The sequence below is a fragment of the Podarcis pityusensis genome, assembly GCF_964106645.2.
Source record: "Podarcis pityusensis genome assembly, chromosome: 1".
In the NCBI taxonomy this organism is placed as follows: Eukaryota; Metazoa; Chordata; class Lepidosauria; order Squamata; family Lacertidae; genus Podarcis; species Podarcis pityusensis.
In genome coordinates this window covers 122,907,292-122,920,290 of record NC_138028.1, presented here as the reverse complement: position 1 = coordinate 122,920,290, position 12,999 = coordinate 122,907,292, and the positions used below count along the sequence as shown (strand labels likewise).

At 46.0% G+C, this 12,999-nt stretch overlaps 2 protein-coding genes across 4 annotated transcripts in view; one reads left to right on the top strand and one right to left on the bottom strand.

Moving 5' to 3' along the window:
* The window catches only part of SLC39A10 (solute carrier family 39 member 10), a 47,353-nt gene extending 41,683 nt beyond the window's left edge, over positions 1 to 5,670 (top strand). For all 3 annotated transcript variants that reach the window (XM_081023862.1, XM_081023860.1, XM_081023861.1), the window contains 3 exons: positions 735 to 815; positions 2,454 to 2,644; positions 4,907 to 5,670. In XM_081023862.1, the coding sequence (XP_080879988.1) occupies positions 735 to 815; positions 2,454 to 2,644; positions 4,907 to 5,065 (431 nt within the window). In that variant the 3' untranslated portion in view covers positions 5,066 to 5,670. The remainder of the gene's footprint in view (positions 1 to 734; positions 816 to 2,453; positions 2,645 to 4,906) is intronic.
* A 2,823-nt stretch (positions 5,671 to 8,493) lies between these two features.
* DNAH7 (dynein axonemal heavy chain 7) overlaps positions 8,494 to 12,999 on the bottom strand; it is a 152,997-nt gene continuing 148,491 nt past the window's right edge. The window contains exons 61-64 of the mRNA XM_081023134.1: positions 12,181 to 12,333; positions 10,561 to 10,738; positions 9,531 to 9,634; positions 8,494 to 8,997 (exon numbers count right to left, since the gene is read on the bottom strand). Of these exons, the coding sequence (XP_080879260.1) occupies positions 8,791 to 8,997; positions 9,531 to 9,634; positions 10,561 to 10,738; positions 12,181 to 12,333 (642 nt within the window). The 3' untranslated portion in view covers positions 8,494 to 8,790. The remainder of the gene's footprint in view (positions 8,998 to 9,530; positions 9,635 to 10,560; positions 10,739 to 12,180; positions 12,334 to 12,999) is intronic.

Sequence of the window (12,999 nt, the reverse complement as noted above, 5' to 3'; positions counted from 1 at the left end):
AATTTCTTATAAATGCAGAATGAGTGTTATATGGCATCTGTAGCAGTGCTGGTTCCGCAGATGGAAGCAGTCAAGTCAGCATATTGGGGTAAAGCAATCTCGCAGGTAAACGGTTGCCAGGTTGCTAAGGGTTTTATGTACTAATAGGAGCACCTTGAACTTGGCTCCAGTAGCAGATCGGTAGCCACTGCAGGTTTTGCAAGCTGACCAAGGTCTCATTCCTGTCGTGTGTCTTTGTTTTTATCGTGTCTGATGCTCTCTTGATCTGTCACACCGAAAGAGAACGTTGCTTTTGGTTGGTGCCACAGAGAAGTCACTAAGGCTGCAATCCTAGGCCCCACTTACCTGGGAAGAAGACATCCACAACCAAGTGGGACTGAGTTTTGAGCAGACAGCGCATGGGATTGCTCTGTAAGATAGGAGCTGGCTTTTAAGCCTGAATTTCAGATGCGGGAGGAAAAGGTCGAAGAGCCGACCGTTCCCTCCTGGGCGCTCTCATCTGTTCATATTTTCCCAGATTCCAAAGACAGCGCAGCTCCTTTCTTTAAACATAGGACAGAACATTTAAGAACAGATATTCAAAACACAGCTCCTGCGGTTAACGTTACAAAATCTCGGGACAAAGAAAGCTCTCATTTATTGTCTCTGCTGATGGATTTGCTTGAAAATAACCAATCTGAAAATAACTGTTCCTTTGTTGCGTTTTGTTTTGTGTTTCCCTCTTGCCCCCTCAGGAGCAGCTTTCAGTGCTGGCTTGACCGGAGGAATTAGCACATCCATAGCAGTATTTTGTCATGAGCTTCCCCATGAATTGGGTAATCAGTTAATCTGATGTCAGCTGTGCATGCTTCTGTGATTGAAGAATTTTTTTTCATATTAAAAGATTTGATTGTTTTCGTGGCCAAAAATATGCAGGGTATATCTGGCGATGCAGCAATAGCTGACACAGCTGCATTTGTTTATGTAGTTCTCGCTGGGAGGGGAAGGGGGGTGCTGTGCGTTTCCTACCACCATTTGGGGCCCCACAGGATCATCTAGTCCATCCCCCTGCAACATGGGAATATGCAGCTCTCTCACACGGGAATCGAACCTGCAAGCCTTGGTGTTATCAGCACCATGCTCAAACCAATGAGCTTTCCAGGCACATATTATTTAAGGTTCTGCAACTTGTGTGTCTTCTAGAGAATTATCATAGAAAGGTCTGGAACAGAAAAGTAAAAATCACACATAGGCCCTATGAACCAACCATTGCATGTTCAGAGGTCTCCGGGTGACTAGTAGTAGCTGTCAGAAATCTGCAGGCAAGATCCACTTTTGCAGTCTTCTCAGAACTCCCATTCTCTTGCTCACTTATCCTGGCTTCTTTGATTTGGTCCTGGGAGAAGCAAAGCACTGCTAGAGTGTGAGTGAGTGAGCAAGTCGTGCTAAGAGAGCTCATTGGAAAGAGGTATTTTAGCAAGTACCTATGGGGGTGGGTCTTGCAGATAGATGCTGCTCCAGGAACCTGGAGGCTTCTGAATTGTGGCGGTTCATAGGATGCTACCTGAACCAGGCCATAGGTGGTTGCTTATGATGTGGAAACATGTTGTCATTGATGTGGATGCAAGTACGCTCAGAGGCCTGTGGCTGGCAGTCTGCTGAATTTGGGGGATTGATGATGCCTGTTAAATGAAACTTGAGCATTTGTTTCATTACAGCTTAAAAGTGCTATGCAGTCATACCTTGGTTTTCGAGCAGCCTACTTCTCAAATGTTTTGGCTCCCGAACGATCGAAACCCAGAAGTGACTGTTCCGGTTTTCGAAAGTTATTTTGGAAGCCAACCATCCGACGGGGTTCCGTGGCTTCCGATTGGCTGCAGGAGCTTCCTGCAGCCAATCAGAAGCCCCCATTTGGAAGTCGAACAGACTTCTAGAACGGATTCCATTCACCGTCCAAGGTATGACTATATCCTCTTATCAATTCATGTTAGCTGAGCCCATCTCTTGCAGAGACACCTGTTTCCCTCTGCTTCTCGCTTAGAATGACCCGGAGCATGGGAGACTCCTGTCCAACCATGTGCCTCGGGGACAGCAGCGCTCATTATCTCATTTCAAAGTTTCTATGTTCTCTGGCTGCTTTTCTTCCCCACTGCCAGTGAGCACTTCCACCCTGACTGCTTTATTGAGGCTCTGCGCTCTATTCCATTCTCACTCCAAAGGCCTTACAGGATTGCAAGAGGGGGGATGAATTGATCATGTCGCAGACTTAAAAGGATGACGGCCAGCTTTGCCCCTTTGAAATAAAACGGATTTTAAAAAATAGAAGAACACCAGTAGCTCAGACCCACTTGTTTTTCATCCAACTGTTTTGCCTGTACAGCAGGCATCAATAATACACTTTTGCATTTCTTTAAACAAAGATTCCTTGAACTTTTTTGTGATCGCATTGCCATTCTGTCTCTCTTTCTGTTTAGGGGACTTTGCTGTGCTTCTGAAAGCAGGCATGACTGTGAAACAGGCCATTGTTTACAACCTCCTCTCAGCCATGATGGCTTACGTAGGAATGCTAATAGGGACAGCTGTGGGACAGTATGCAAATAACATCACCCTGTGGATCTTCGCAGTCACCGCCGGCATGTTCCTCTACGTGGCCCTGGTGGATATGGTAAGAGCCCAGGCTACATGGCATTGTGTGCAGACATCACAGCTCTGCAATAGCTTAATGAAACTAAGCAATCTAGGAATAGTTGCTGCATGGTGTGCTAGAGGCAGCCTGCAGTTGCTCCCTTTAGCCTGTGCCCTGCAGATACTGCTCTCTGTGACTGTTGGCCATGCTGGCTGGGGCGGAGGGGAGCTGGGCTCTGGGAGGGTGACACAGGTTCCCCCACTCTGCCCTGTAGTCCCCTCCCTTTTGAATTAACTCCAACCACTGCCTAGGTCTCCTCCTTCTATTAGGTCTGCAGTAGAGGAGCCACTTCAGCAGAGCTCTTTCCCGTGGAAGGTCCAAAACCTTAGGTTGCGTGGAGGAAACCACGCTGCTTCAGTGACTCCCAAGACAGAGGAGATTGGGTGCCGTCAGGGGTAGAGCTGGGCAACATATTGGCAAATGGCCTGAAACCGGTATGGCGTTCAGATCACAATGCCGGTTTCAGACATTTTGAGGTGGCAATACAGTCGTACCTCGGAAGTTGAGCGGAATCCGTTCCGGAAGTACGTTTGACTTCCGAAATGTTTGAAAACCAAATCGCAGCTTCAGATTGGCTGCAGGAAGTTCCTGCAGCCAATCGGAAGCCCCGTCAGACGTTTGGCTTCCAAAAATAGTTTCCAAACCGGAACAGTCACTTCCGGGTTTGCGACGTTCGGGAACCAAAATGTTTGAGAGCTAAGCTGTTAGGAAACCAAGGTGCGACTATACACCCCACCAACTCAAGTTGACTCCAAAGGTGCAGGCAGATAGAGCCTGAGAAAGTTCAGGGCAAGTTCTGGCTTGGGCTCCATCTGCCTGCCTGCGCCTTTGAAGAAGGCCAACCCTCCAGCACATTTGAACTTCAGCAACATGGGGGTCGCTCAGCAGAGGGGTGGGAGGCTTCATGCCCTCCAGCTGAGCAGTTTAACAAACCCCTGATGTCCCTCTGGCTCATGCGAGCTGGAGAGGTATTGGGGCTTGCTCACCTGGGTGGCAGGAGGCTTCACACGCCCACCCCCCAGCTGATCAGTTTAATGAAGCCCCTGCCAGCTGGAGTGGTATGGGGCTTGGGCTGGGAGGAAGAAGAGTCAAGATACATTCCAGGCATCATGATATATCAAGCATATCACGGTATTTAGCTGCTGATACATTACAATGTTGAAAACCGGATATCGCCCCCAGCCCTAGTGAGGGGATGCTCTTGCAGGGCCCTGGGTGTTCACACATTATCCAAGGCACAACAACTCCTGTACTGCCAGCACAATATGAGTAGGACCTTTTGGAGTTTTGCATGTAAGTAACTTTCCCCCGATAGAAGAACCTGAAGAGGTGCAGTAGAATTGACTGGTGCCTGTGTAAAACAGGCCATAGGATTGTACCTGTGCCCCCCCCCCCAAAGCAAATTCCCTTTACCTGTGGAGGAGGGGGAAGTCATTGTAGGGAGAACGCATGCATACTCCCATTATGTCTGCACCAGCCTAGTATGTGGCCAGCCTAGTATGTGGCTCACATGCTTTGAGGTTTGCATTGCTGCTTTTGAAGTGTTGCGCTACGTAACAGAAAACAGTGGAACAGGCCATTATGGTATAAGCCAGAAAATAAGTTGATAGGGAAAGTTTTGAATGTAATCCATTCCAGAAGATCATTCGACTTCCAAAATGTTCGAAAACCGAGGTGCAAAGGGCGGTCTGCAAATTTAATTGCGAAACGCTCAGCGGAAGCTGTTCGACTTCTGAGGCACGTTCAAAAACGGAAGCATTTACTTCCGGGTTTTCGGTGTTTGAAAACCGAAATGTTCGACTTTCGAGACATTTGAAAACTGAGGTACCACTGTATTCAAAAGCTGATTTGTTGGTGACATAAATGCTCTGCTTGGCAGGAATAAGACAAACCTCTTAACAGGTGCAAACCATAAAAGGGGATGGAAACAACTGGAATTTTAAGGTGTCCTGTAACAAGGAGGTTTTAACAAGATGAAGGGTTGGTGCAGACATAACGGGGGGTGGGCCATGATTCAGCATTTTCCATAGCCATGATTCAGGAAGTCCCACTTCCTGCCTTAGAGAAGAATATACAAAACCATGGTTCCAGCTAATTGGGTCCTCCACTCTAAGCAGTTTAAACAACCCTTAGCTTAGGGAGGAAGCAGGAGCACATAATCCTCTGACCACCTCTGTCCCTCTATCCTCAGAAAGTGGTGTGACTTTGACTTTAAAGAGCCATACTTTTCCTTCCTTTCAGCTTCCAGAAATGCTTCACGGGGACGGAGACGACGAAGAGCACGGCTACTGTCCCGTGGGGCAGTTCATCCTCCAGAATTTAGGTCTTCTCATGGGATTTGCCATTATGTTGGTGATTGCCCTTTACGAAGACAAAATTGTGTTGGACATCCAGTTTTGACCATTTCCAGTACTCCGCTGTGGTTAGCGACGACGTTACTGTATGGCTTCAAGTCTGCACTGTTGTACTGTATGCACATTCGTCCCCAGGCAAAGCAGTGGCACGAGCTGCTTCACAAGTAACAGTATTCTGGTGTCTGCATAAACAAGCTCCTGTTTTTTTAGCTCAAACAAACAGGCAAAAAACAAAAAATGATTGAATGCAGCTCAGCTTCCCAAAGGTAAGATGTAGACTTTTAATTGGGCAGTGTTGGAAGCAGGAAACATAAACGTCATGCCCAGGATGCTGTTAGCAAGTGTGTTGTTTTCCCAGTTTGCCACCGCAATGTGCAGCAGAAGTCGGATCCCTTGCTGACAAAAAGCCTTTCAGGTTATACTTGAGCAAATGTTGAATAGCCAGTCCAAGAGTTACATGTCATTGTCATTCTCTACAGCTGGCCCCTGGGCCTCGTTGCAACGTTTTGAGTTGGTTCCTCCCACCTCTCTCTCTCTCTCTCTCTCTCTCTCTCTCTCTCTCTCTCACACACACACACACACACACACAGAGTCTGGCAATGCATGACTGGAGAGCATTCTAGGTGGGGTGCGTTTATTAAAAACATCATTTTTAAAAAATGTTTCAGGCATGCTGTTCAGGGGTTGCCTTAGGGCAGTATGAGCAGTGCACTGTTCCATGACCCTTGCATTTGCTCCAGGCCTAGTTTCCCAGTAATGTCCGCTGTTTTGCACTGTGCTGAATGGTTGGTGACCAAAGTGAAACCGTGTATTCGTCTGGGTCAGGCACTTCTGTTTACTGGTCCTTGCCAATCCCCTAGTCGGTACGATGTCTCAAGAAGACGTTCTTGTTTGCAATCGCTGCCATGCACTCCCTTAGCCCAGCAATGTTGTTTTGCGGCTCCTTTGGGAAAGAAGCCTGCAAATCCACAAGTGTGTCCCCTTGTATGTCGGCCACACAACGCGGTACTTTTGACCTTTCGAAACCCAAGGAAGCAAATCTCTGCATTGGGAGCCTTGGGGGCTCTGTTTCCACAATAGGGCTGAGTTGACAGGTGTTGGGTATTTGATGTTGGCTCATAGGTATTTGTTAGCAAAAATGCTGAATGGTTAATGCTGCTTGTGGACTCTTTCTCGAACTTTTGCTGCAGTAGTGTACAGAATGTGTAGCAGTGCTACTTGAAACCTGAACTACTGAGCGGTTTTCTGCTTTGAACATCTCCCTCTCCTCCTCTTAATGATGCGCCTGCATTGGATTATTTTCGGTCATGGCAGCCAAATTCTCTCTCTCATTATAACCTTCAAAAAAATAATAATACGCGGAGCTGAGAAGTGCTGATTCGAGGATCACAGCCGTGGCCCTTTGAGGCAGTCTTGGTAACTGTTTACATAATTCCACAGAACTCTTTTGAATGTATTCCTTTAATGCCTTGCCACCTGAGCTCAGAAGCACCTGCTGAAAGTTGGGCGTCTTGCTCAGTGTGGGCCAACGTTCGGCATATGCTGTGCTGGCATTGTTTTGATTTTTGTTTGTTTTCGGCACCTTAGGTTAGGGGTGGGGCTGCTCCTGCGTTGCTGCTGCAACGTGGCTCTTTTCGTAAGGTGGGAACCCGAAAGGCCAGACCCAATCGACTTCCTATCACAGACACGCCACCGCCTTGAGAGCTAGAGGAAGGTGGTTGAATTTTGACCACTTCCACCACAGCTGTGGGAACTGCAGCGGGAGCCACTCTGCAGAAGTAACGTAAAGAGATGCCCTTGTAGCAAAGCAGCTGTATTGTTGACTTGGTGCTGCGTGCGGACCGATTGGACAGGCTCAGCAAAAAAAAAAAAAGCCTTAACCTGCAGAAATCAGCTTTAATATTTGATTGTTTAGTGCCAAGCAGCATGTCTTGCCAGGTACAGATTGGTCCGTCTCTTCCGAGCTCTGATACTGGGCACTTGGGAGATGTGGAAGTCCTTTTCCACTCTGGTGTGACAATAATATAGTCTTAACGGCCGTAACGAAACACGGCAGTTGTTGGGCTTTCTTACAGCATGCTGCTCGGTCTTTGTTCATCTTGGTCTCTCTCTAGAAGCAAAGCTGGACACAGCCTGACTTTTGGAGAGTGGGGAGTTTTTGTCCTTCTGCCCGAGTGGAGGAACTTGGTCGGCAAACTTTTAATGGCCTTCATTCCAAGTGAAAGTGCGCTTTTACTTTCTGACCCTTCCACTTAATTTATCCAGTCATTCCTTTTCGTATGACCACCGTTAACTACTTGGCTTCATGTTGGGTGACTTTTGTCAAGCGGCTTTTCGTTTTTGTGTTAGCTGGGGGGATATCAAGAGTGTTGACTAGTTGGTGGTTCCAAACCAAAGGCTTGGATCCCCGCGAGTCTGTTAGTGCAGAAAATTCGTTTGGATCATTGGGCCTCTAGAACTTACAAGGGCCACAGCATTGGGGGGCATCTACACAGTGGTGTTGTTGTCCTCCTCCTCCTCCTCCCTGGAGATTTGTAGTTGAGAATGTCTGGCTGGGAGCCCAAGAGTGAGGCTGATCCTTCCGTTGTAATCAATGGGATTTTACACTCTTTTTTTCTCTCTGGCTCGGAACTTGGATGTCATTTTAATTAAAACCTGCCAAGTTGAAATAAAGGGTCGTGGCATTGCTGAAGTGAGATTTTAGTCAGGAAAAAATGGGATAAGGGAGGGTTTTTAAGGTTTATTTTTGTAATTATGAATAAAGCTTTCTCTACTTCAGGTACAGCCTTTTCTTGATTTTCGCTGGCATGTGCTGTAGCGTAATGTTGCCTAACTAGGGAAGCAAAAAAATAAATTAGTGCTCTGTAATAGTATTTTTGGGTTGGGTTTGCTTTTTTTTTTTTTTAAAGAGAAAACACGCAGGTCACGTGGAGAAGTGATAGGATTTGTATTTTCCTTCGGAATGGGATGATCCTCTGCATTTGCTTAACATGTGCATGTTACCACTTTGTGAAGAGCAGCCCAGCAGACATGGCTTCTCCTGTTTTCCCCGAGTATTGAATTCCCAGGACATTTTTGGAACGCGAATGCTTTTAAAAGTCATAATTGGGACAATCGGGATTCCGCTACATTTCTACCTGGCTTCTCCATTCCGTTCTGCTGGAGTCCAGTCTCATTTAAACGTGTACTTGTTGGAGGGCATAAATGTTACGTGTCTCTTACAATGCTGTCACTGTGTGACATCCCCATGTTGATCGCACTGCACTCAAACCAGCTGTGATTATTGCTTAGAAAAAATGCTGTAGGTGTCCTAGGATGCAGTGTGACATTTTTTTATTTCCTTATAGTTGAAACAATGTGATTATGGTCCTGAAAAAAATACTGAGATATCAGCTACTCTTTTTTTGGGGGGGGGGGTGTTTTTTGTTATAACAAAATCCATTTTTAAAAAAATAATAAATGCAAAGCTGGAAATGATGACATGCTGTTTTTGTTTATTGTCAACAGTGTTGTTGTGTTCATCTTATGTATGTTCCTTATTCATAAGGAGCGTAAGAAAATAAAATTATTGAACAAGCAAACATGGTGGGGTTGGTTTTTTCCAAGCTCTTTAAAAAAATCTTATTTATTTTTACAAACTCAAAAAAGGTACAAATTGGACAAATCGGATTCAAAAGTTTCTGAAGATTTGGCTACCTTTTTTTTTTTTTAAGAAGGTAGCCATTAAATTATACAAAGAACGGAAAGTGGTAGTCAGATCTGAAACCTGGGTTACGAGTTAAGCTGGCAGAGAAGTGCCACCCCCCGTCCAATCCAGTGGGCCTCTGGCTCGTCCGACGGAAGAATCATTGCAATCACAAAATTGGTGGAGTGGCCTGTGGTGGACAGCGTTCCTCTTCTCTCACTTGTCTTGTACACGGGAGCTATGTAACTGGGTCTTTCCGGTATATCTGATCTTTTACAAGGCTTTAGCCACATCTGTAGCAAAGAAAGAGTGAGTTCTAAGAATGTCTCTTTATCAAGACAGGGGAGAAAGCACTAGTTCTTGTGGCTTCTTCCCCCATACACAAACAGCTCCAGAAATTCACCTAGTGACTCAGGCCTACTCAAAATGAGTGCTAAACTCTTTCCGTGGGCTGCAGGCATTCTTCTGGACTGCTCTGTTGTCCAAATATGAACCAGAAGAAGGGGACAGTCGTGCTGCTATAGCACAGTTTCTAGAATTGCAGGTGGGGAGGTCACTATGTGCAAGTTCAACATTAAATTAGGTGTGCGTGTGTGCCAATTATTGTGGGTTTAATGCCACACATGCATTTTCTGACCTCTCTGAGACCATTTGTTTCAATGGCGTCAGGTTGCGAATCACAGTAGCATATTATTGGGTGTGTTAATAAGCCCCACACAGCCTGGTTCTATACAGAAGTAATATACAATGAGTATATAAGCGAGTGTGGGAACACAGCCTTAATAAAGCTACAAGGCTCTTAATTGATGATTATATAAATACTCACCACTGGCATAGTATCATACAGGATTTTGGGATGAGATTCCCCTAGCCTCTTTTTCTTCCTGTTCCAGCGAGCTCCATCCAGGAACAATCCGTGAATGAAGACTCCTTATTTATTTAGAAAGAAACACGACAAAGCACATTGGTTATAGACACCATGCGCATGAAATGGCAAAGGAAGGCACATGTTTTAAACATACTGTAGGCTTGATAATAAGGTCTGAGCAGGAAATACTCTTCAAAGAACCCATGAATAGGTTTCTCGCCTTGTGTTGCTCCAACAATCAAAATAGTAAGAAACAATTTTGAGTATTATCTACAAATGAATGGAAGCAGAAACAAGTTGCAGCTTCCCGCTGGGTGTACAGGTCTAATTACATGCAGAAATTTACACATGCAAAAGGCTCATTGTGAATTAGGATCTACACATAGTGGCTTGATTCTGTGGATAAAACAAATGGCACATGAAAAGGCCACTAGAATTCTTGAGCCACAGACTAAGTCTATACAGTCGTACCCTGGATCCCGAACACCTTGCGAGTCAAATGTTTTGGCTCCTGAACACCACAAACCCGGAAGTGAGTGTTCCAGTTTGTGAACGTTCTTTGGAACCTGAACGTCTGACGCGACTTCTGCGGCTTCTGATTGGCTGCAGGAGTTTCCTGCAGCCAATCGGAAGCCGCGCCTTGGTTTCCAAACGTTTTGGAAGTCAAAAAGACTTCCAGAATGAATTCCATTCAACTTCCAAGGTATCACTATAGTTGTCAGGCCATCAAAGAGTTGGCCTATTTTATCACTTCTTTTTTTCTTCTATTATTTTCTTCAAGCACAAAGGGCAGGGAGACCTGTGTTCAAATTCCCTGCTCAGTCATCAAGCTCCCTAGGCAATGTAGGACGAGTAACATCACCGGTCTACTATTTCATAAAACGTATTTCCCAAATACAACTCAGCCTTCTGCATCCAGCTACCATGATGAAGGGCAGGATACAAAGGTGATAAACCGCCCCCCAAATTCTAGCGTGGTTGCATTCACCGTCTTCAGGCGCGTGCTTGTACTCCTTGTCTTCCAAGACTTCGTAGTCAAAGCCTAGCAGGTCTATTGGGATTGTGTATTTCCTGGCAAAATTCTGCTGGGCGCCGGTTAAGAAGGCTTGTGTGAAGAAAAACCCAGAAAGCCAAAACATCGGAGGGGTTCCATTCTCGTACCACGTCTGTAGCAACAGCAAGAAGAGAGAGGGTGGGAATGGAGCTTTATATTGCAGCATTAAGAACGCACAGGGCAGGAACCTAGGGTGTTTTGAGTCCAATGCTACTACTGCACAGAGGCTTTTATTACAAGTTGTACAACCCCCCGGCTCAATAGGGAATGTGATATGTGCAGCAGGGAAATCGGCAGAAGTCGGTGGAGCAGGAGACCTGCTAGCTCCATGTGTGATTCCAACCAACAAAATCCTGATAGTTGAAGGAGACACTCCCCTTTTATACGGGCACATTGGTCTGTAGAAAGTTACAGGCCCTTTCAGAACTTGCTGCAAACACAATCAGCATGACACAGAGGTTGCAATTAATTGCCTTGCTCTCTTTAAAAAGGCTGCATACATTTTAGATTTACCGTATTTTTCGCCCTATAGGATGCACTTTTTCCCCTCCAAAAAGGAAGGAGAAATGTGTGTGCGTCCTATGGGGCAAATGCAGGCTTTCGCTGAAGCCTGGAGAGCGAGAGGGGTTGGTATGCACCGACCCCTCTCGCTCTCCAGGCTTCAGGAAGCTATCCACAAGCCTTGGGAACCCGGTGCGACTTCCCGCCGGGCTCCCAAGGCTTGCGGACAGCAGCCTGCAGCCCGAAACCTGGGGAGCGCAGCGGCGCACACCCCGGGCTTCGGGCAGCTCTCCGCAAGCCTTGGGAGCCCGGCTTGCGGATAGCAGCCTGTTCTGGGGTCGGGGGGGAATAAATTTTTTTTCTTTATTCCCCCCCCCCAAAAAAAAGACTAGGTGCGCCCTATAGGGCGAAAAATACGGTATTTCCTGTCATATTTAGATTTATTTCCTGTCATATATTCCATGCCGGGGAACTAGTTTGTGAAGAATGCTGGTAATTGTAGCTCTGAGAGGAATAAAATGAAGTTCCCATGATACTTGGAGGGTGTGTGTGTTTTAAATGTAAAGGTGTCTATGCAGCCCTCGGACTCTTATTTAATGCCCTCTGTGGTCTTTGGCATTTTTCCTTTTGGGAAGGAAATGTGAATTAGAACCTGACAAGCTATTTTCAAGCATATGTAGATTGGTCTTCTGCACTTGTGGATTTTATACTGCAGCCATACACATAACAGAAAGTGCAGCTCATGCCCTGATCCACTTGCCTGAACACTTTCCTTCACTGCCATCTCCTCTCTCCCCCAGCACATCTCCTGGCCCCAGAACCAGCTAGCTAACTACCTTGCAAAACATTTAATATACAGCAACCCCCTTAATGTGCAGACCCAACAAAGCAAAACTGCATTTCTTAGCATATGCACTGGTGACCAAACTGCAGTAAAACAACATGACTGCATGAACTGAGAAGCAGAGGCCCACATAACGTGTGCAATTGTAATTTGGAATCAAGACAGAAAATCGACATCCCAACACGTTGAGTTGTTTCTGACGGGCTCACCTGCAAGAACTTCAGTCTGGTAAGAAAATCATTCACATAGCTGCCGAGCGGTTTGAGGCTCGGGTAGGACTTACTCATCCACATGCCTGGGATTTTGCCCTTCAACATGCTATTTACCACCTCTTCCAGTTCCGCAGACATCACAACCAGACCCTGGTTAAGATAAGGAGACAGGGAAAAGACATATTAGTGGACCCCCCTTTGTGTCTTCAGTTATTTTTATCATGCAGTTTTTCAACTGTTATCAACAAGCTTCCTCCAGTCTCAATGGGTTTAGCCTCCGTTTCAGCTGCAACTACTCAGTGTTGTCAAGTTGGAAACCACGTGATCTGTCTCCGTTATAAGCTTCTACTCCTGTATTTGAGTCGGCAGGAATTCCAAATATGCATTAGTGAGTGGGTTTGCAGAGGAGAAGTGGCTCATCCTGCTTCATTCCTGTGCTAGCCTTGAAAGAAGGAAAATCAATCCCCTGTGACCAGCATGGAAACGCTGTGAGCTTGCAAAGGATGGGCAGTGAAGCATCTATCATCTGCCAGTCCACTTGGTCAAAGGCATTTTTTTACTAGCCTCCTAAGGGGCTACAAGGCTTCCCCTGCTCTCTGGGCCAGCATGGAAACAGAGCAGTAGATGACAGCTATACCACACGTTTCAAGCTTATGACTTCCCCCAAATAATTCTGAGAACTGTAGTTTAATGGTGCTGGGAATTTTAGCTCCGAGGGACAAAATGCCGTACCTAAGATTCTTTGGAGAAAGCCATGTGCATTAAATGTATATTACGGGTGTGACCCTTGTATATTAGCAGGCTAGTAGTTTTATG